The 21,863-nt window shown below is 33.5% G+C and overlaps 1 protein-coding gene across 1 annotated transcript in view; it reads right to left on the bottom strand.

Annotated features, from left to right (window-relative positions):
• Window positions 1-21,863, bottom strand: part of SEMA3A (semaphorin 3A) — a gene marked incomplete at its 3' end in the record, with an annotated part of 192,026 nt that overhangs the window by 128,180 nt on the left and 41,983 nt on the right. The window contains exons 2-3 of the mRNA XM_084230360.1: window positions 14,420-14,577; window positions 9,583-9,645 (exon numbers count right to left, since the gene is read on the bottom strand). Of these exons, the coding sequence (XP_084086486.1) occupies window positions 9,583-9,645; window positions 14,420-14,577 (221 nt within the window). The remainder of the gene's footprint in view (window positions 1-9,582; window positions 9,646-14,419; window positions 14,578-21,863) is intronic.

Raw genomic sequence — 21,863 nt, 5'->3', positions numbered from 1 at the left:
ATTTTAATTTGTTCTCTATTAAGTGTCAAAGAAGAGCCACTATAATATTCCTCTGCAGAGCTGCTGGAAAAAAATCAATCACAGGACTATAGCTGTGAAATCTGGCAAATGGTTCTACTGAGAATGCTGATAAGGGAGTCTATCTGAGCTACAAAGCAATAGACCCACCCTATTGGCCTGAGGCCTGGAATGATCCCATTCATTTCCCCACTGAACTCTCCCAGTTGGCAGCAGTCTGTACTGTTGCCATGCCCAGGGGCTAGCTCAATATTATTTTGAAGGTTGATGCAAATGGAATGGAGAGAAATCTCTTGGTCTTAGCATGTGTTTTAAGACACTGAGAGTGAGACAAAGAAATGGCAGGAAATACCTTCAAAATAGGTTAAAATGACTGCAAGGAAATTCATCAACAACAATGGAGGAGAAGGATAGAGTGAATTAAAGGAAATGGACAGAGAAGAATCAAGAAGTCGAAAGAGACATTGCTAGTAAGGATTTGTTCCTTAAACAGAAAACCTGCAGAAAAGAGTATCACTTCTGTCATTCACTTGCTTCATTCTCTGGCTTGTTGCTGCTGCCAAGGTTTTGGAGTGTTCCAAAACAGGATATTCATTTTATTTGGAAGCAGCATGGACTTTCCTCTAAAAAAGAAGGAAGTGTGGCAGCAAAAGGAAACACACTTCACACATTTCTGCTCTAGGGAGACAGAAGAAGAGTGTTTCTGACCTTTTCTTGAACCATGACGATTCTTAAAACCCAGAATGTAATGTACTTTTTGGCATTACACTACTGCATTGCTTTGCTCAGCACCGGAGGATTTACAACGTAATAAAGAGAGTGTAATCAGTTCAAAATGGATTCATTTTTCAAACCTTGATTCTTTTTGGAGTTTAAGTTGATATACACAGAGACGTTTAGCAACAAGTTGGCTTCCCAAGAGTCAGGCAACCATACTGACCTCTTATTTTACTGAAATGCACTCCAGACCAACAGCATTATAAATTGATAACTTAGCCTAAAAGTAAAAGCAAAGGTAGTTATAAACCAGTAAACCCCAAGGCCACACCTGAGCAGTAATGATTCATCATCCTTAGTGGCAAGTCATTTGCGCTTGTTTTTTAAAGGGTTTTTAGTGTTTTCAGATGAAATGGATAGAGGGATTACACACAGAGATATTAGCCTGGAAAAATAAATGAGAAAGAAAATGCCTGCCCCCTAGAAAAAAAAAGATATAGGAGCCAAGCGCAAGTGATTCAAAAACAAACATTACAAATATGTAGCACTGATTAGACTGTGTTACACAGACTTTTCCCGGACGGTTACAAAAATAAAGTCCATCCATCTGTCAAAACAACTGCTCCATGCATGAAAATTCAAAGAGAATAGAGGTGTTTTTAGCTAACTTCCAATAATTATACTTTCTACAAAAGAATATAATTTACCTCCAATTCCAATTATCTCCTTCCATGTTCTTAAATTATGGATGGAGCAATGATACTTTATTATAAACAAAAGAAGGGAAAAATGAAGAGAAGGCTGTGAAGATGAACAATCTCTATTCAACCATATTCAGTTTATGATTAAATCAAACAACTTGTTCTGGTTCAAATATAAATCAGCCCAAAATGAATGGGTATAGTATAACACTGCCTCAGGTCATTGGACATTCATTTAAAAGGGAAAAATGTCTCTATCCCATCAGTTTATGTAAAAATATTTTATTGTACAACCTAGCAGCTGGGAAAGCAAAGGAAGCCCTTTCCTATCATGATGGGTGGATACATTTCCGCATGAAAATCCATTAATAAGCTTAATTCCTGAAGTTAATCTGTTGACTTTCTTATTCTCTGGTCAATTTATTTGGCAAGCTAGCTGAATGCTAGAATCTTTGTGCCAAAGCAGTAATCCATGAGATTGTTCCTGTCACTCATTTCATTCCTTTCTCCGTTTAAGCTGTTCCATACTTACATGGCGATAATTTTTTGTCATTTTTTTCTTTTAACACTGTGTGATTGCAGCTGTGATCAGATCATCCACACTCATGTCTTTCTAATACCTCAGCATTCACTAAGGATGTTAGAAATCTCTTCTTCAAAGAGACTTATCTAATAAGACTAAGATTTAACTGTGTTCTAATTATATTACCTTTCTGATGTTGAATTTGCGATGGGATTTTTTAACATTCACCTTTTGAAATGGTGACTAGGTTGTTCTGTCCATTTTGAGAGACGTTTTTACCTTCACTATTTAGAAGAATGATGACATAATAAAACTAATTGACCTTTCCACCTTAATGCTTTAACTTTAGAGGATGTTTTTAGAATACCGGTTCAACAGGGACAACAAACTTGGAATTATGTTATGACTAGTTGTTTAAGTATGTAGGCCCATTCATACTAATTGAACTGCATCATCTTTCAACTTACGATGAATGAAAATTTGAAAAATGGCATGAATGGTATGAAGGATTCAATGAAGACTCCTACAAGGGTTACCAAATCATTTTACTTAAATGCTCATTTCAGTTCAGCGTGCCATTTGACTTTTTTTTCACCCCTAGATTGACTATTTGTTTTGAAGTTCTAGAAATACTGCTTAGAATCTATAAACATTTTTCTTTTAGATTACTGGAAACCTTCAAACTTTGGCCAAAAATGATTACTCACATAGGCAAACATTATCCAATGGGACTCTATTTTACTCTTTAAAGGAGCCTGAGCAATTTTGCATTGAAATTCCTTATGAACCAGAAGATACCTATTTTGTGATTTATATTTTCCTTTGTATTTTGTTGTCAATTAATGAACTATAACATTTGTGCCTTTCATTGGCATTATTTGTTTCCACTGATTGTATGTGTTCAGCATACCCTCCCTTTCTCCCTTTTAACTGAAATGAATGCATGTAATTGTAAAATATGTGAAATTAATTTAAATACTTTTCCTACCAAACCCAGAGAACTATTAAGTAGTCAAAATCCTGACACTGTTTTCAATAATGACATTCTGATTTCCAAATTATAAAATAGCTATTTGTTCATTAGAATTTGTTCAATAGAATTCTCATGAAGTTTTAGTCCTTTAACAATGGAGGGCTATAAATTATAATTACTCTTGTAATCAAACTAGTATATGGAATGAATCATTGTTTCAAATAGTAAATATGTGCCCCAATAATTGTGGCAGAAATATACTATTTCTGTTTTGATAGGCTGGAACTGCATTTTCACAATTCCCTTTCCTGTGAATTAGTTAAAACTGGCCATAAGATATCTCTGCATGACATTTGGATGGCAGAAGCTCATTTACAACCACAACACTTGCAAAGCATTCAAATTTGATGTCTTTCTTGTTAACATCCTCCTTGCTAACATGGGTCAGCAGCTGGGCCCCAAAGAACTTAGCTACCATCAAATCTCATTCTTTAAGTTCTGTAAGACCTCGTCCTGGCCCTTTATACATCCTATAGCATAGCAAAAGGAACTATGATGACTTGGCCACCCAAATCATCAAAGTGGGAAGTAATGAAAGACAGATATCAGATCTACCTTGTCCTTACAAATTCCAGTTTTTATGTGGGTTTCACTTTACCCTTGTTGTTCCCACTTCATGTCCAGCTTCTCTTCCCTACTTCCAGTCTGACGACCAACAGTGATTTTAGGTCCAATAGCTATCTCAGAAGCAATACTCTTCCACAGATTTCCTCATCATTTCCACAGCTGCATGAACTCTAGTACCTATAATCAAATCCCTTTCTCCTTAACACTCACACTGGTTCTGATGCTAGGCCAAACCATAACTAACAAAAAGGTACATTACAGTGCAATATGTAATGTACAAAGAACATGGATTTGACCTATTTAAAAGAAAAAAAAAGAAAATTACAGGGTTGTAGTTGAGAATTTTATTATTTTCTAACTATGAATGGGTCCTCCATCTTAAATTAATATTAGACTTAAGAATCAATTTTAGATTTATATTTGTACTTATATTCATATTTATCATATATACATTTCTATTAATTCAGTTTCTTTCAAATATAATACTAAAAATCTATTTTTTTAGTTTACCCATACATGCAAACTATTTAATATGCACACTATTTAATATCCTGCAGCATATACATAAATAGCACCTAAATTGAATGCAATTATGAGAAACTTTAAGAATATGTTCTGCTCTGAACTAAAGACATCATTAAGATTTTCCTAAAATAGTGTCAAATGTTTACAGATACCATAATTTTGCATTCTCTTTTCTTACCATCCAAAACAACCCAGTAAATAGAAATATGTAAAAATTAAATGACTTAAATAGAACTTTAGGGGAATTTTGTGATGTACTGTGAACATAATGGTGGATTTTGTTTATTGTCACATATTTTAAGTAAATTAAAAACATTAAAAGTTGAAAGTTAACCACATCATTTTCCCCGTGGGCATATAATAAGAAAAATATTCCCAAATCTATGATAAGTCAGAAATGAGTACAAATCATGAAATTATCAAGAAATTATTTAATATTCGGTTTAGTTTATTTAGTTAACCCCAAGTATAAATGCCCATACAACCATTTTAAATGTTGCAGATATTCTGTGACATTTAATAAGAAAAGGTTTACTAAGACAACCTCAACAAAAATCAGTTGTCCCTATAAATGAAATGCTATCAAGTTCATCATAGGAGGCATATTTAAAACAGAATAAATTAATGATAGTCTTTATTTGTTAGGTAATCTAAAGTACCAACAAAAATTTATAATAAATATTGTCAAAATATATAAAGGGTCTGTGATTTTTCCTACTTTTGTGCATGCGTGTGTGTGTGTGTATAGAAGAACTGGGGTGTAGGCCAGAGGTATGGGGTGGGTGGTGAGAGGATTCACAAGAGACAGAGTGGGAAGCAGAATAGGCAGATCTACTGAAATATACTGCTAAGGGGAGCAGAAAGCCAGGCAGGATAGGTCTGCTGTACCATATGTGGGTTAGCTCCCTGGCTAGGGATCAAACTCAGGTCGTGGTGGTGACAGCCCTGAAACGTATCCCATAGGCCATTAGGAAGGCCAGCTTTTTCCTATTTATAAGGTAGCATCCATGACTTCATGGATGCTAAGAGGATATAAGAGACCTGGGTCAGAGATAAAGGACTTAATTACACATAGATAGAAGTGTTCTGAGTATTAACGTTTCTCATGCCAATTCTCCAACTTCAAGTTCCAATATTCCCATTGGGCACTAAAAAGAGTGCCAGATGATATCTGCAGATATAGTGAGTTGCAACATAAGTGAGGAACCCTGGGTTGAGGGACCCTGAATATTTTATAATAGTCATAAATATACTGGCCATTACACATTGAGCAAGCTATTATATTCATTGTTCTGGGCAGTAATCATACATGTTTTTTTTTTTTTCCAGAAGGAGACACAAGCTCTAATTCACATTGATGTTTGCAAACCAGCCTTTCATTCAGCAGAGACACAACCTTCAAGTATCTTCATTGTACAAATATCCTAAAAATAGTCCACAAAATAGGCAGGCAGTGCCTCTGTTCATTAGTTGTGCAGAAGTATAAGAGACCCATGAAAGATTATCTGTCAAAAATACATATCAGGGTTTTGATATTGAATGTAGACATCATTTTGATAGAATCAGGAGACAATTCTAAGCATTTATATGGTAATTTTTAACCAGGCCTTGAAGTTCTTAAAATAAAGTGAAAAATTAAAGTTTGTGTCAACTTTGACCTTTGAGAAAGTAAACAGAATTCAAGGTCTAATGTATATTACAGGTTGTGCTTCTTCTTAGATGCATTAGCAGTTTCAATTTCTCAATTTCATTCATTTGGCAAAAATAGTGTTGAATTTCTGCAATTTGAACCATGATATTTTTGACAGACATGTTATATATAATAGACCATAGCATAAGAAACAGATAACCACTAAAGACAAAACAAACCCCTCAAGAATTTCAGTATGTCCCAAATTTCAGGTGCATGTATTACACTTTGAAACATATCCAAGGGAGATTTGAGAATCTGCCTTTTTTTGTTCATCTCAGATGGTTGAAATTTTGATTTCCAATGATGTTCAAAATATTTCTAACAGTCATACGGTTGCCATTTGGTTTTACTGAAACTTAGTGCAGAGAGATGCTTTAGTAGGATAAACAAAGAAGATTCAGAGAGCTTTTGATTTGAAACAGATTCTTTTTACCAGCTTACCATGTATTCCATTCTCATTTGCAAAACAGGGTCAAGGAAGTTAATCCCTGAACAGAAATGTTATTGTTATTCACAACAGAAAAATATCAAAAATGAAAGTAAAGTTCAGTAATAGCTTCAGAATGGATAGATATGAATTGCATTTATTTAAAGAGACTCTGCCTAATAATGTTAAAGAGCACATAATTTTTTTTCAAACTACAACTCTCAAGTAACAACAACTGAAAAATTTATGAGTTTTCCATTCCATATGAAATTCTATAACAATGAAAGGTTTGGAACCTACAACATAAAGAAAAGAAGGCATATCAGTAAATATCCTGTATATTCACTTCTACAAGAGAAAAATAAATGAATGGGAGAAGGGTGGTGGTTAGGTTGTAGATTCTGTGTTTACCACAAAATCCAACTTTGTGGAATAGATGCTTGAATTCCAGCTACTAAATTAGCATATGTATTTGTATAAAACTGAGCTGTAAGAAAGGATCACTTGCACCATCCCTGCGCAGGAAAATGTGGAAAGGGCTAAATGTTCTGTTTGATGCTACATTTAGGGACACAAGAACTGCATAGGTCAGCCAGTGGCATGTTCTGATTTCCTCGATGGCTGTGCCTTCTTAGTCTCTTAGTTAGATATAAGAATGACCCACTCTCAAATATATAAAATCAGCCAAAGTTTTTTGCCTTGCTTTTCCTTGTCTGTATTTTCCTATTAAATCTTTGCAACTGAATCTATTAAGATTTTTTTACAGGACAGTATGCTTAAATAAAATTTGCATTCAGAGAACTTTTTTGAGAACACACTAAAACTAGTGGGAAAGAGTAAACCCAGGTTATAGAAACCATGCAAAGCACTCATGGAGGTTGGTAGTTTACTTTTCTATAAATTTTAAGGTCAGTTCCTATGTTGGCTACAATTGTTTTGAAGTCCTTGTGGTGGCAAAAAATACTCAAGCCTCATTCTTGTGGTTTTCAGCCCACAAGAACTCTTAGAAAAGGATTATTGTTCATAAGTCACAACTGATTATCATTTATCTGAATACAGTATAGAATTTCCATCAAACTGTTCATGAGTTCTTTTGCAAATCATGTGGTATATGGAAAAAAAAAATCTTATTTAGATGCACCAACTTGGCTCTCCCTGGTGGCACAAGGGGTTAAGTCTCAGCATTATGAAGCTATCTGCAGCCAGTGCAGTGATAGTTTGATCAAAAGCTATGTGCAGGCACTGCAGCAAGAGTTCAATCACGGCCAGGGAGCTGACCCACATGGTGCAGCAAACCTCTGCTGTCTTCTCTGTTGCTCCTCTCAACAGTGTATTTCAATTTGCCTGTTTGGTCCCTACTCTGTCTCTGATGAATTCTTTTACCCCTCCACTCCCACATACACCTCTGGCCTATACCCCAGCTCTTGCATGCACAAAAAAATAAGAAATAAATCTTAAAAAAAATAAATGCACCAAATAAATAGAAGTGGAGGTTTGTACATAGAATTACCTGCAAAGTTCAAACAAACTTTAATAAAATGCATTATAAATTGATAAAATATATTTTGTATACTAGATTAAGGAAAAAACAATGTTAAAGGAACAGTGGATTGCAAAAAATAATATTAAATACAATTTAGTACTTAGATGTTAAAAAGATTTAGTGTTCGGTGTTTAATGTTTACAGACAGAGAAAAAAACATTTTTTCTTGAACTACAATATATGAAATTATTGTATTTTTCCTTTATGCATTTGAAGGGAAATCAAAACTCACAACAAATAAATTGACTTGACACAGAATGTAAAGGAATACCCAAAGCACTAGCATTTAATCATGTTACATAATTAGTTGACTTTTGAAAAGATTAGCATGGCCAATGCTGTGTTACATTAAACTTTCAAAACTTTATGTATCTCAATACACACCTTTCCCTACTCTACCATAATATATGGGATATGATTTATAAATTTTCAGAATCTTTTTTACAAGGTGCTATGAAATGGTTAGTTGACATCAGTACCCTATATCAGATAAAGCAAATGTCATTATATGTCTTAGTTCCATAAAACCTCTAAGTATTTTTCAGTGAGACTGGAAAATACAACAAAGTTGTCCTTCCTCTTAGAGAGGAAGTCTATGTGGTCATGACTAGGGTTACCCATAGGGCACTGTGGGGATCATGACTTTATTGCATCTGCTGGACTATCTATATCTGGGCTAACACCAACATCTCTCAGTGCCCATTATTGACGACCAATATGGGAAGGGAAAGGAAGGCAGTCATGTAAGATAGGCAAAGCTCTGAGGTGAATTTTGGAAACTACAAAGATAAGAATATTGGCTTTTTTAGCAACTGAGTGAGCTGATTCAGTCATTAAATCTAACAAGGTCAGCACTTGGCTTCGGTGCTTATTATGAAATTCAGGTAATTTGTCAGATGAGCATGCTTATTATTCTCAATTTTCAAATCGAATTGAATTCAGAGCAGTGTAACACTGCAGTGGTTATGATTATTAAAAGACGAAAGTGATTTCATTAACTTTTTACTTAGAAGTCACCTAAACAACTCTATTATATAGCCAACAATAATATTAATAATATATAATTGTCTGTAGTATGGATAACTAAATATTAATATTTACTAGCAATTAAATATTAACATTTAACCATTAATTTAATTTTGAGCTTAAGTCTTACAGTAGTGTTGTGAGCTGGTTATTATATTATCTATAACTGTGATGATCTCAGAATAGATATTTATTCCAATCTCCATTACTTCTTATCTGTGTGTTAATAGGCAAGTTCAAATTCCTAAATATTGCATGACACCAAAAATCTTATCATATCTACAGCCATTTCTCAATACAAATTTATTCAAGAAATGAGTACATGGAAGGAAAGAAAAGAAGGCAGAAGAGAAAGGGAGAAAGGATAGGGAAAGAAAAAGAAGATTGGGATGATGGGATAGAAAGAATTGGTAACTTAATCATGATAATTCAAATAGAAAAAAATTGATATCTCTTCAAAAGAAATTCAAGAGGAATTAACATATAAAACTCAGTATATGCAAAGAAGTTGATTTATTGAATATAAATATCTGTATGCTGCAAATTTGTCTTTGTTAATTATCTTTTACACATAAAAATCATCAAAGGGATATATTTTTCTTTCTTTATGTCTATTACTGTTTTACTCTCTTTACATAAACCTCTCAATGCTTCATGTAAAAATGACAATGTGAAAAATTAAATATTATTATTCTGTTCCTAAGTTCACAAGAAAAACAAGGTGTTTAATATAATACTGAACAAAAGTGTTGACAGCACAATAATAAACTGCTTGCACAATTACTAAAATAATTTGCATTGATACTTACCAGGATATCTTTGCCTGCCCATTTACATTCGTCTCTTCTGGTATATGATACTGGCCACACAATCTAAGTGCAGAAAAGAAACATTATTTTATGCCAAATAATTTCTCTAAGAGATCCAACATTAAAGTCTTTTATTTATTTATTTATTTATTCATTCATTCATTCATTCATTTATTTATTTATTTATTTATACGAGCACTGGGTACAGTCAGAAGTGCGGGAGGATGAGAGAATTCACCAGGGCCAGAGTGGGGAACAGAACAGGCAGACTGATGAAATACACTGCTGAGGGGAGCAGCAGGCGTGGCAGGAGAGATCTGTGCCATGTGGGACCCTCGCCTGGGGACAGGGATCAAACCAGCGCTGCAGAGGCTGTGGGCAGCTTCGCAGCCCAGCGCTCAACCACTGAGCCACCTGGGGAGGCCCCAACATTAAAGTCTTGTAGATCAAATTGGGGCCACTGATATTAAGAAAGTTCCATAAAATACTATATTGCGGCACCAATGGGCTTGGAGGGGCCTCAGTTAACTGGTCTGACCTTAAATTATTCATTATCTACCTATAAAGCTGCTGTGTAGAAGAGTTGAGCAATCAAAAATCAATGCTGCCAAAAAACTAAACAGTGTGGGATGGAAAGAAGTGTAATACAGATTGAAAAAGGGATATCAGATTGACAGGATATGAAAATCTAGTGAAGAAATGGAGATTTAGGTGTAGAATATGGATATTTTCCTAAATTAGCTGGTTGTTACATGAAATAGTAACACTGAAATTTTAACATGGGGTACTCTGGATCCATTTCCATAATCCAAATCTTAGCAGAACATACTAGAAAGAGTAACTAATATGATTTAAAAAAATCTTAGAAAGGGTTTTTTTTTTTTTTTAGGGGGGGGAAGAATGGAAAATAGATTGTGTGGCATTGTATACTTTGGGGAGCTAGACAAAAAAATAAAGAAGCGAACAACTAACCTGAAACATATTACCTTCCTCATTGCAGGTAAAACTACGTGAGATTATGTGAAACTAATTGCTTATGTGTTGTCTCTACTATTTGGTCTTCATTTTTTGAGAGGTTTTTGTCTTGTATGAATATAGTGACACTGGTAGATGAGCCAGAGCATTAGTGGTGGTGCAGAGAACTGTAGATGCATGTCCCTCAACAAGGGGAATGCAAATGTCCTCATATACATTTTAATATAAAATTTCCCAGTTCCCTTAAGCGATTTCAATGACTCATCTCTGTTGTGGAGCAGAACAATTTGATGTTTTTTTATTCATCTTTCTCCACTGTAACAGTTAATTTTAGGGAAAAAATCAAATTTAAAAGAAAATCCAGAGATGGTGGCAGTTAATCATTCATGTCTGCTAGAAAGCTTTTAACCTCAAAATGACTGATTATCATTCATTTGGAAACCACTAGATAATTCAAAACTTGGGCAAAGGCTGTGATATTCAATCTAGGGAATTAAAAATCAACATACAACACATTTAAAAGAAAGCATTTAGGACATATTAAAATGACCTATAATGACATGACAAATGCATTACAAGTTCATGCACAAGCAAAAAAGCCCTAAAAATCCTTTCCTTGGATGTGCATTCATTTTTACCATTTTAAGCTCTAAATTTATATATTCTTTCCTTTTTTTTCACACACTTTTATTTTTCTGTATATATCTGTAGGTGCAAATTAAAGTTATCATTTAACTTGTTCCACAAGTTATTTAAAAACGTAGTCATATAATAAAAAAAAAATCCAAGAATAGCACATGTTTATTGTTAAAGTTCGGAACCCGTCCTATAACAATATTATCCTGATTCTTGAATTATAAGGAGATTGCTGGGCAGATTCATACTGCAGGTTCCATAGTCCTATATTCATATTGGCTGTGGAAAGGGTAAATAAGTGTTCTATTCTTATTGAAAGTTTGTAGTGGAAGAGAATCAAATATAAATTTTCTCTGGGACACAATAATAATAATATGTAGCAGAGCTAAGATTTACTGAACTCTATATTCAGTTTTCCAACTAGCTTATGTAACAATCCTGGATTCAAGCCTGATTTTTAATTCAAAAAGGCACATTGTATTCTCATCATTACCTAGCTTTTGATTGTTGGCATTGAGATAACATGGGCGTCCTTTTGTGATTTCTCTTTTATATCAAATATTAATAAAAAATACTCTTGCTAAAATTCATGTTAAATTCCCTAACATTTAGAGTGGTATGTGCTCTCAACTTTCAAGAGTTCCAGAGTTGGAAGATTTTTCTTAAAACTGAAAGATCTGGCATGAGTAAAATAAGTTAAATAAATAAATAAAATTAATTAGAAACTGCTCTTTGAAAGCAATTTAATAAGAGTAACAATTAGCCAGTGGAACACACACATATATATAGTCTATTTTCAACAGTATCCATTTCCATGAAGGATAATTCTTAACTTTATGGTTAGATTTATTAATACATTGCTCTCTTTCTTTTCTTTGCTCAGACATTTATCAGTAAACTCACAAAGCCTAAATTTCTTATCTTCATATTCAAAGAGTCAAGAGTTTCTAAGAGCAGTTATGTTTCGACTCATGGCAGCAGACCTTACTTATGTTATTTAATATGTGTCTATGCCTTAAAGAGATTACACCCTTTATCAAGGTCAAGAATCTTTGCATGATTCTTCCAGACCCAAAAATATATTTTTGTATCTAGTAAGAATTGACTTAGAATTGATCTTTATCTTCATGCATCTTATCTTTACCATTATATTGGAAGATACTCAATTTTATTTTATGACATACTAGAGTTTATAACAATGTAGATGCTTAGGAAGAAGCTTGTGAGTAACATTTTATATAGGTTAAAAAGAGCAATAATAGAAAAATACAGACAGATGTAAGTTCTTAAGTGAAGGGCATTTGTTCATAATAAAGAGTATGACAGAATTAAAATATAATAATAAGTTTGGAATGGGATGTTTTAAAACTAAAAATATGTCTTCTATTACTAGAATGATGATTTGATACTTAAGGGCAAGAGCTATAGAAGTAATACTGTAATATTGGGCAAATCAATTAACAATTAATTTAGTATATATTTATTTGAATCTAGTTGGTAGAAGACACTGTTATGCTTTCTAGCCACACAAATGACTCTAGGATTTTTCTCACTATAAACGTTAAATTGTCATATGCTGATTTGTGTCCTTTCAAATTTAGAGCCAATTGCGTATCTAAACCAAATTCAAAAAAAATGTTAAATACATATTCCTAGGTGATATGTTCTTGCACATTATAATTTTATAGTTATATATATTTCCATTAATATATATGAATTTACAGTGACAAAAATGTCATAAACACTAGAAATTTGAACTGATAAATCTATTGTAAACTATCACATTTTTCTTAATCATCTTAAATTTTCCATTCATTTTATAAAGAACAGTTTCCTTTCACGAAAGAACAAAATAAATCTACCTATTTTGTGATCTTTACAAAAGATCCTAAAATATTTTTAATTTTAGAAAAACAAATAGTTTTCTTAAATAACAGATACCTTTAGGAAGACTGATACCATCTGAAGAGATTAGAAATTAAATTGATTGAAAAAATCAGAAAATTATCGAGGTAATTTCTAAGTGCCATGTCTAATTATAAAATATACCAGTAAGGGCATTCCATTTTCTATAACTATATGTAATTAATCAAATCTCTTTACACAGTTGGAATTTTAGTGTTTGGCTAATAAGGGAGGCTAAAGTGGTATACTCTATGAGATATAAATCAGTTTAAAATTTAAATTTTATTTTATCCCAAAAGCATCCTTCTCCAATCAGAAGATAATATTTTTACAATTCTGTTACTTTTAAAATTATTTTCCAATCTCTTACAACTTATAAGAAATTGAGGCCTGCTACTCTATAGCCTCTTAATACTCTACTACGTTATTAAGAAAAAGGAAAACTAGTATACATTATTACACAAGTATGTGCACTCTAAAAAGCACATAATACCAGCACTCTTGTGAAAGCTGTTACATAAAGATCTTTGTTCTTCAGAGAATCAAGACTAGAAATATTCACTGTGAAAAACTGGTTGACATGGAGTATATACAGATTCAGTAACAAAATTTCTATTGGCAATTCATTTTTATTTTCCAAACTGTATAACTTATTAAATAAACCAGAAACACTATAAAGAATAGGATAAAATTTACAGACTGCTAGTGTCTAAATGACCACATCTGCAAAAATCTGACACTGAAAACTGATCTTCCAGATCAATTTGGTAAACATTTTGTTTAAAAGACCAGATAGGAAATATTTCAGTATTTGTGGCTCAGATAGATGATCTCCATCATAACTAGTTAACTCTGCCATTGTAGAAAGAAGATAAAGATAATGTGTAAATGAATTAAAGTGTCAGTTCTAATAAATGTCATTTACAAACACAGGTGACATTCCAGACTAGGCAGTATATAGAGATTGATGAACTCTACATTTGCTGTAACAGGGAGATGTATATTACATTAATTCAATACAATATATTTCTGTAATAGTTCAGTTATTTACTTTCATGTAGAAAAATAATATAACTTTGGAAGGATAAGATGCAATTAGTATTTTCTGTAATGATCATTGAAAAAACATGGCTATTGGCTTCATTTTTAGGCTTTACTGCATTTATTGATTGTGATAGTCAAATGAATGCATTATCTTTATTTGCATCTTGAAACATTAAAAGAATTAACTGAATTTTTTCAGCTCTCACACAGTGCTAGAATTCTGTATAACATAAATTGTTTCAAAAGAACTACAATGCATATATTAGAATGAAGATACCTTTTGAAAATCCTTGATATTAACCAGGTTGAATGAAAATATGTGATCCTTTGCTCCAACATACAGCCTACTCCGTTCCTCATCCAAAAGGAAGGTGTGATAACTGGAGCTGTTGGCCAAGCCATTGAAAGTGATCACATTGTTGGATTCCAACATTTCTGTAAGATAACAAAGCAACACATTGGGTGTTAATGTTAGGTCCTACATGAGCATAAGCCATAGGCACACAGTATTCTGACTACTTCCTGCTTTAGTTACTGATCAGGGACTGTTCATGGCACTAGAGACCCATAGCAATCAATTCTTTCACTCAATAAAATACATGCTATATTCATAAGTCTGATGATTTCTTACTCAAAACCAAACACTTCTACAAAGAGAAATAGCTTGTCTATACAACTGGTTTGGTGGAATATCGTTGCACGCCAAGAATAGTCAGTGTTGTTTAAAAACTGTCTTTAATTTTACACAGAATTGTTTAGGTAGTTTCATTTCCTCCAAGTCATTAGCTAGAAAGATAAGCAGGGGCCAACAGAGCAGAAGTATTGTGGGGGGAACATTGTTTAATCCCCCAGGTTGCTTGAGTCTTTTTCATTTGAGGATTTTTGATATTTTGGGGGACCATGAAATTATTAAATTCACTATCTAAATCCTTTGTAGTATTTTGAAACTGATAAATATTGAGAAGCTGACTAGGCTTTTAGGAAAACATAAGTGAATTTTGCTATCTGAAACCAATGTATAATATTGCTATCATTTTCCAATTTATTTTTGCTGTAAATGGGCAAATACTGAACATTTAGACCTACATCTTAAGTAAGAAAATTATTTCAAATTGAAAAAAACATTAAATATAAATTCTAACATTTACATGAGAAAGGTAATTTTTGATAATGGTCAAAGAAGTTTTCTTTCGTTACTTGCTTTAACATTTTCTTAATAAAATTTTATTGATTTTCCATTCCTTTGCAAATCCTTATAATTTTGGTTGTCTGATTTCATACCTCACCATTCTTTTTAATAATCTGCTTTATTACAAAAAAATTAGATAGAGATATGTCAATAGATATCTATATCCCTCTCTCTCTCTTTCTCTCTCTCCACAACTACCATTTCACAGGATAGACAAAGATTCTCCAAATTCTGTGTCCTGAATCAATGATCCAAGTTTTTGGGTACACACTCCATGGTACCATTTCATCAGCATCCAAAAATGTAGGTGTGCTATCCAAAGAAAGGAAGCAGCAATGTATCCCCTTCCTCTGTCCTGCCCTGACACCAGACCAGTAGATATTTGATTAATTTCTTTGTTTTATCTATTTATGCTACTTTGTTCTCCATCATATCACAGAAAGTATTATTCCAATAAAGGATTAAGTTCAAGCCCCTACTTAGCATTAAGGTCATATTGTCACCATTTGCGTTTCACCTCATTCCAGTTCTCACCACCCTGCCAGTAAACACATTGTGCACTCCTCCAACTTTGCAGCTATTGTTCCCAGTACCTACAACTATATGTTACCTGACAAAATAGCATCCACCACTATTTTTAAGTTAGCTTAAATACAACGTCCAAGAAATTATTATAGAATTAATTTCTTTGCAACATTTAAATTACTCTGTATAGCTTACATCACCATTTCTATTATAATAATTTACATAAATGACTTATCTACCAGAATTAACATTCCCTCTTGCTAGGAAATGTACACTTTAAATCATATCTAGATAACATTTTTAAAGATTTATTTATTTATATAAGAACCGGGGTACAGGCCAGATGCGCGAAATTAACATTCCCTCTTGCTAGGAAATGTACACTTTAAATCATATCTAGATAACTTTTTAAAAAGATTTATTTATTTATATAAGAACGGGGGTACAGGCCAGATGCGCGGGAGGGTGAGAGGATTCACCAGAGACAGAGCAGGGAACAGAACAGGCAGACTGATGAAATACACTGCTGAGGGGAGCAGCGGGCGAGACAGGAGAGGTCTGCTGTGCCATGAGGGATTGTTGCTGGCCAGCTGGGATGGACCCTGCACTGCAGAGGCTGCGGACAGCTTCTCATTGCTGCTCTCCACCGCCTGTGCCACCAGGGAGGCCCATATCTAGATAACTTTTATTTTTTTATTTTTTTTTAAAGATTTATTTATTTATTTATACAAGCACTGGGCACACTCAGAAGCGCAGGAGGGTGAGAGAATTCACCAGAGCCAGAGCGGGGAGCAGAGCAGGCAGAAGGACCAAAGTACACTGCTGAGGGGAGCAGTGGGCGGCAGGAGAGGTCTGCGCACCATGTGGGACCCTCCTCCGGTGGCCGGGGAGCAGCCGGGGATCGAACTGGTGCCACTGAGGCCGCGGGCAGCTTCGCAACCCAGCGCTCAACTGCTGCGCCACTGGGGAGGCCCTCTAGATAACTTTTAATACCAAAAAATAAATATTTTAGAAATGTTATTATACATTATTGTGTAGGGCCTAACCACATGAAAAGCAAAAACTGGGGGCCTCCCTAGTGGTGCAAGGGGTTAAGCACTGCACTATGAGGCAATCTGCGGCCACTGCAGCACAAGTTCTATCCCCCGTCAGTCAGGTAGCAACCCACATGGCACAGCAGACCTCTCCTGTCTTGCCTGCTGCTCCCCTCAACAGTGTATTTCAGTCAGACTGCCTGTTCTCTTCCCCACTCTGTCTCTTGTGAATCCTCTAAACCCCTGTACTTCTGGCCTATACCCCAGCTCTTGTATGCATAAATAAATAAATCTTGAAAAAATAATAAACTGTTTTCCTTCTCAAACTGTTTCCTTTAAAATAAAAAAAAAAAAGAAAAGCAACGACTGTATGTGTTCAGTACATATGTACCATCAGAAGCCTAATAACACAGTATATATTTTGGATTAGTAGTATGTTAGAGTTTGAATTTAATTAGCATAATAGCAGAGATACCAACTAGGCATACTAAGATAAGTGAAAATAAACAGCTGAAGGTAACCAAAGGCAGAATCATTTAAGAAATACAGGGTGGATTTTAATTGGAAATGTATACAAGCTACATAGGGGAGCACTAAGCATCAAGAACAAAAAGTTATAGAAAAACAACTTGAAGATGGAGTCATCCAGTTATAAATAAAAATACAAGTATGACTGTAGTACTTATCTACTAGGTATGAACAGTAGGATTAATTCCTTATGCTACCCGGACCTGTGTGTTTGGAAGATGGGGTTAATATTGTATCTTCAAGGAGCTATTGTGCAGTGAAATTAGATAATTTATATAAAGAACCTAGAATAATAGTTGGTATAGTAAGTACCTCAAAGGTCTCCTGTGGTATAGGTAAAGGTAAAACATTAGTATGTTCTATTTTCTTGACCAACAGTAGCCAATTAAGGTATAGATGGAACATACTGAAAATATAAAAACAAAAATCTCTTTTACCAAATGTATTGATATGTTAACATTAGCAATCTTATATGGTAAAGGGAATCAATAAGACAGGTGATATGCTTCTTTATTTACATTACTATTAAAGGTAATGTTTATTTTCAGAACAGTGAAGTGTTCTATCTTTTTGTCAATTTCTATATCCTGAATTTTATTTATTTATTTATTTTTAAAAATTATTTATTTATTTATACAAGCACTGGATACAGTCAGAAGCACGGGAGGGTGAGAGAATTCACCAGAGCCAGAGCTGGGAGCAGAGCAGGCAGAAGGACCGAAGTACACTGCTGAAGGGAGCAGCGGGCAGCAGGAGAGGTCTGCACACCATGTGGGACCCTCCTCTGGTGGCCGGGGAGCAGCAGGGGATCGAACCAGCGCTGCAGAGGCTGGGGGCAGCTTCGCCACCCAGCGCTCAACCGCTGCTGCGCCACCGGGGAGGCCCTATATCCTGAATTTTAAATAAAAATGACTTTCTACATCACAACTATAAACAAAGAAAATATTCGTCCAGTTGAAATATGTTATAGATTAAGTTATGTAAATTAATTAGTTCAGGAAGAATTATTGGTTCCTAGTTACTGAAATATTAGAGACAAGCCCTCAGAGGCTTATGCATGAAATCAGTTTGGATACAAACCGCAGTTTAAAAAATGTTACTGCTGGATCATTTCATTAAACAAAAAAACAATATTTTCCTGGATTATGAGTTACCAGCTGTTTTCCATTGTTTTCAAATGTTCTTAATTTTGCCTCATTATTCATTTGATCCAATTTCTTTAGATGTTTCTTTCTATCAGAACTTTTACAAAGCTTTATAACTGAGAGAGGAGTCTTTTGGAAGACTACCATGTTAGTAAGCAACATAAATTCTTGGTTGCCAAGGTTATCTCACCACTTTACAGGGCAAAACTATCTAAGTGAAAATTAGATGTATTTTCTCTAAATCTACATATCACAATCTTTAATATTCCAGTTCCCTTATTTGATCTTTGATCTTGTTTCTCCTAGATGTAGACTTATGCAGCTCCAATTCATAGTAAATAACTTCAACTTTGACTCTACTCCTTCAACATTTCAAGTGCTTCTTCTCAGTTTCTGTTATTTAAATCATAGCATTACATAAACTGGAATTGGAATTAAAATAAATATTCAGTAATGTGAGACACTTAGTATTCTCTACCTTCTCACACCTTGCCTACATTCATATTCAGTCAAACAACATCAAATGTTATTTTAAAGAACAACCTAGATCTCTATAGATCAATTTGACTAGGTGAATCTGAATAGAATAAAGGACATAAAGGCACTAAACCATCTTGGGTGTAATTTTGCATTTTTCTGATTAATACATTACTTCATATTCATAAACACAGCATTCTATTATAATCAAAAGTGCAACGTTAGAATAAGCATTCTTTAATGAATGATGTATTCTTAAATTGGAAAGGTGATTAAACAACCATTCTGTGTATTCCAGATTCACCAAAAGATTTCATTTTTCCAAGATTTATTTAATGACAGAATGGAAGATATAGTGTTCATAAAGCCACGCAAATAGTATATGCTTAAAAGTGCTGCCTATTTTTACCATTATAATTATGAGTTTATAATGACAGTATGGACAATAAGTATATATAGACAATCTGGGAGAGATATAAATTCAAGCATCTATATCATCAAAACAGAGTTTTATAAATTCAATATTTTTATATACAATGTCCATTTGATAAAGATTCATTTAATGTTATTCATCACAATAAGATACTGATCTTTACTTCAATGAGAACATGCTATCAAATAATCTTGGGAGAAGAATGTTGAGTTTTTTCTAATCAGTAATTTCTAATTTAATTATTTATAAATTTGCAGTTCAGTTTTGCCTTCTTCCCTGAATTTATCATGATCTCTAACATAGTGGTATTTGAATAGAAAAAAGAAAAAATACACACTAGTAGCAATTACTTTCAATATAATATATATAATATTAAAAAAACTATTATATAATTTATTGATTTTAATACATTAAAAGAAAATGGTGGGAAATTTACATCACAATTATACATGGCTCTTAATCTTTACATAATAAAGTTGTACAGTTACTGTGGTCTTCTGATTATCTTTAAGCTAAACACAGATTTATAGAGATGATTACATAAATGACTGGGTCAGAGTCTCAAAAAGGCAGTGAAATGAATACTGATTTCTAGAATGCAAGACCTCCCAGAAGTAGATTTTTTATAGTAGGATGCAGAACTTCTGTATATTTGACTTTCAAATCCAAACAATAGCCACCCTATTCTTTTTATTTCTGTTTTGGTAACATTCATTAATCCTCTCTGCTCCCTTTTCCTCTCATCCTGTATCCTTCTGTCCTTCCTTTTCCTCTATCTCCTTTACATGTCATATCATGAAAGGTAAGAAGACCTCAAAGTGTCTGTACTCAAATTAATTTCCCTATATTCACTGATGGCTTTAGGTTTATGTCTTTTTCCTATGATGTATTTTTTATAAAACAGTTAAATATGCCATTTCAAGTACTCAAAGTCTAGATCTATATGATACCAAAATATCTTGACTAAATGATGACCATATTAAGATATTTGTAAATACTCTAAAGTCCATTAAGGTCCATAGTTTTAGGGCATGCTCTTCAGTGTTTCCTAGATTTAAAAAACAAAACAAAACAAAACTTGAGGTATAAGTGGCATCCAACACCACATTAGTTTCAAATATACAGCATAATGATTAGATATTTACATATGTTGTGAAACAATCACTACATTAAGTCTACTTAACATTCATCACTACACATAGTAACAATTTTTTTCTTGTGATACACGTTACGATTGCTTTTTTTCAACTTTCAAATGTGCAATGTGCTACTATAAATTATTGTCTACAAACTGTACATTAAATCTCCATGACTTATTTACAGCTGCAAATTTGCATATTTTGACCCCATTTACCCATTTGGGCAACCCCCAAATCTCCTCTTCTGACAACCACCAATCTGTTCTCTATGAACAAGGTTTATCTTTTGCTATTGTTTTAGATTTCACATATAAGTAAGGTCATACCAATTTGTCTTTATCAGTCTGACATATTTCACATAGCATAATGTCCTGAAAGTCAAACTATGTTGCCTCAAATGTCAACATTTAATTCCTTTTTATAGATGAATAATATTCCATATATATATATCTCATATACCAATTTCCTTTATTCATTAATCCATGGATGAATGGTTATTTCATATCTTGGCTACTGTAATTAATGCTTCAATGAACATGGAGGTGCATATATTACTCTGAGCAATGTTTTCATTATGTAGAAATGCTTCAGAAGAATTGTCGTGCTGTGTGATAATTCTATTTTTAAGTTTTAAAGAATATCCATACTGTTTTCATAATGGCTGTGCCCCTTTTATTCCCACCAACAGTATGTGAGTGTTTCATTTTCTCCACATCCTTGCACTACTTATTTCTTATCTTTCTGATAATAACATCAGTAGCCATTTTAATGGGTATGCAGTGATACTTCATTGAGGTTTTCATTTTCATTTCTCTGATGATTACTGATGTTGCGTATTTTTCATGTACTTGTTGGTCATCTGTATGTCTTGTTTGAAGAAATGTCTAGTGTCTCTACCTTTTTTATACTGAAGTACAACTGTGTTATAACATTATATAAATTTCAGATATTCTCTGCCCAATTTTAACCTATATTTTTCTGAATTGTATGAGTTCTTTGCATATTTTAGATATTAATTCCTTACCAGATATATGATTTGGAAATATTTTCTCCCACTGAGTAGATTGTTTCTTCATTTTATTGGTCATTTTCCTTGCTGTGCAAAGCTTTTTGTTTGATTCATGTATATCTACTTTTTTATTTTTGCTTTTGTTACCTTTGCTTTTTGTAGTCAGATTGAAAAAAGTAATTACCAGGTCTCTGTTAAAATGCTTCCCATCTGTTTCTTTCTGGGAGTTACAGAGTAACTTG

The sequence above is a fragment of the Talpa europaea genome (assembly GCF_964194135.1).
Source record: "Talpa europaea genome assembly, chromosome: 3".
Lineage (NCBI taxonomy): Eukaryota > Metazoa > Chordata > Mammalia > Eulipotyphla > Talpidae > Talpa > Talpa europaea.
This window is presented reverse-complemented; position numbering and strand designations above follow the sequence as displayed.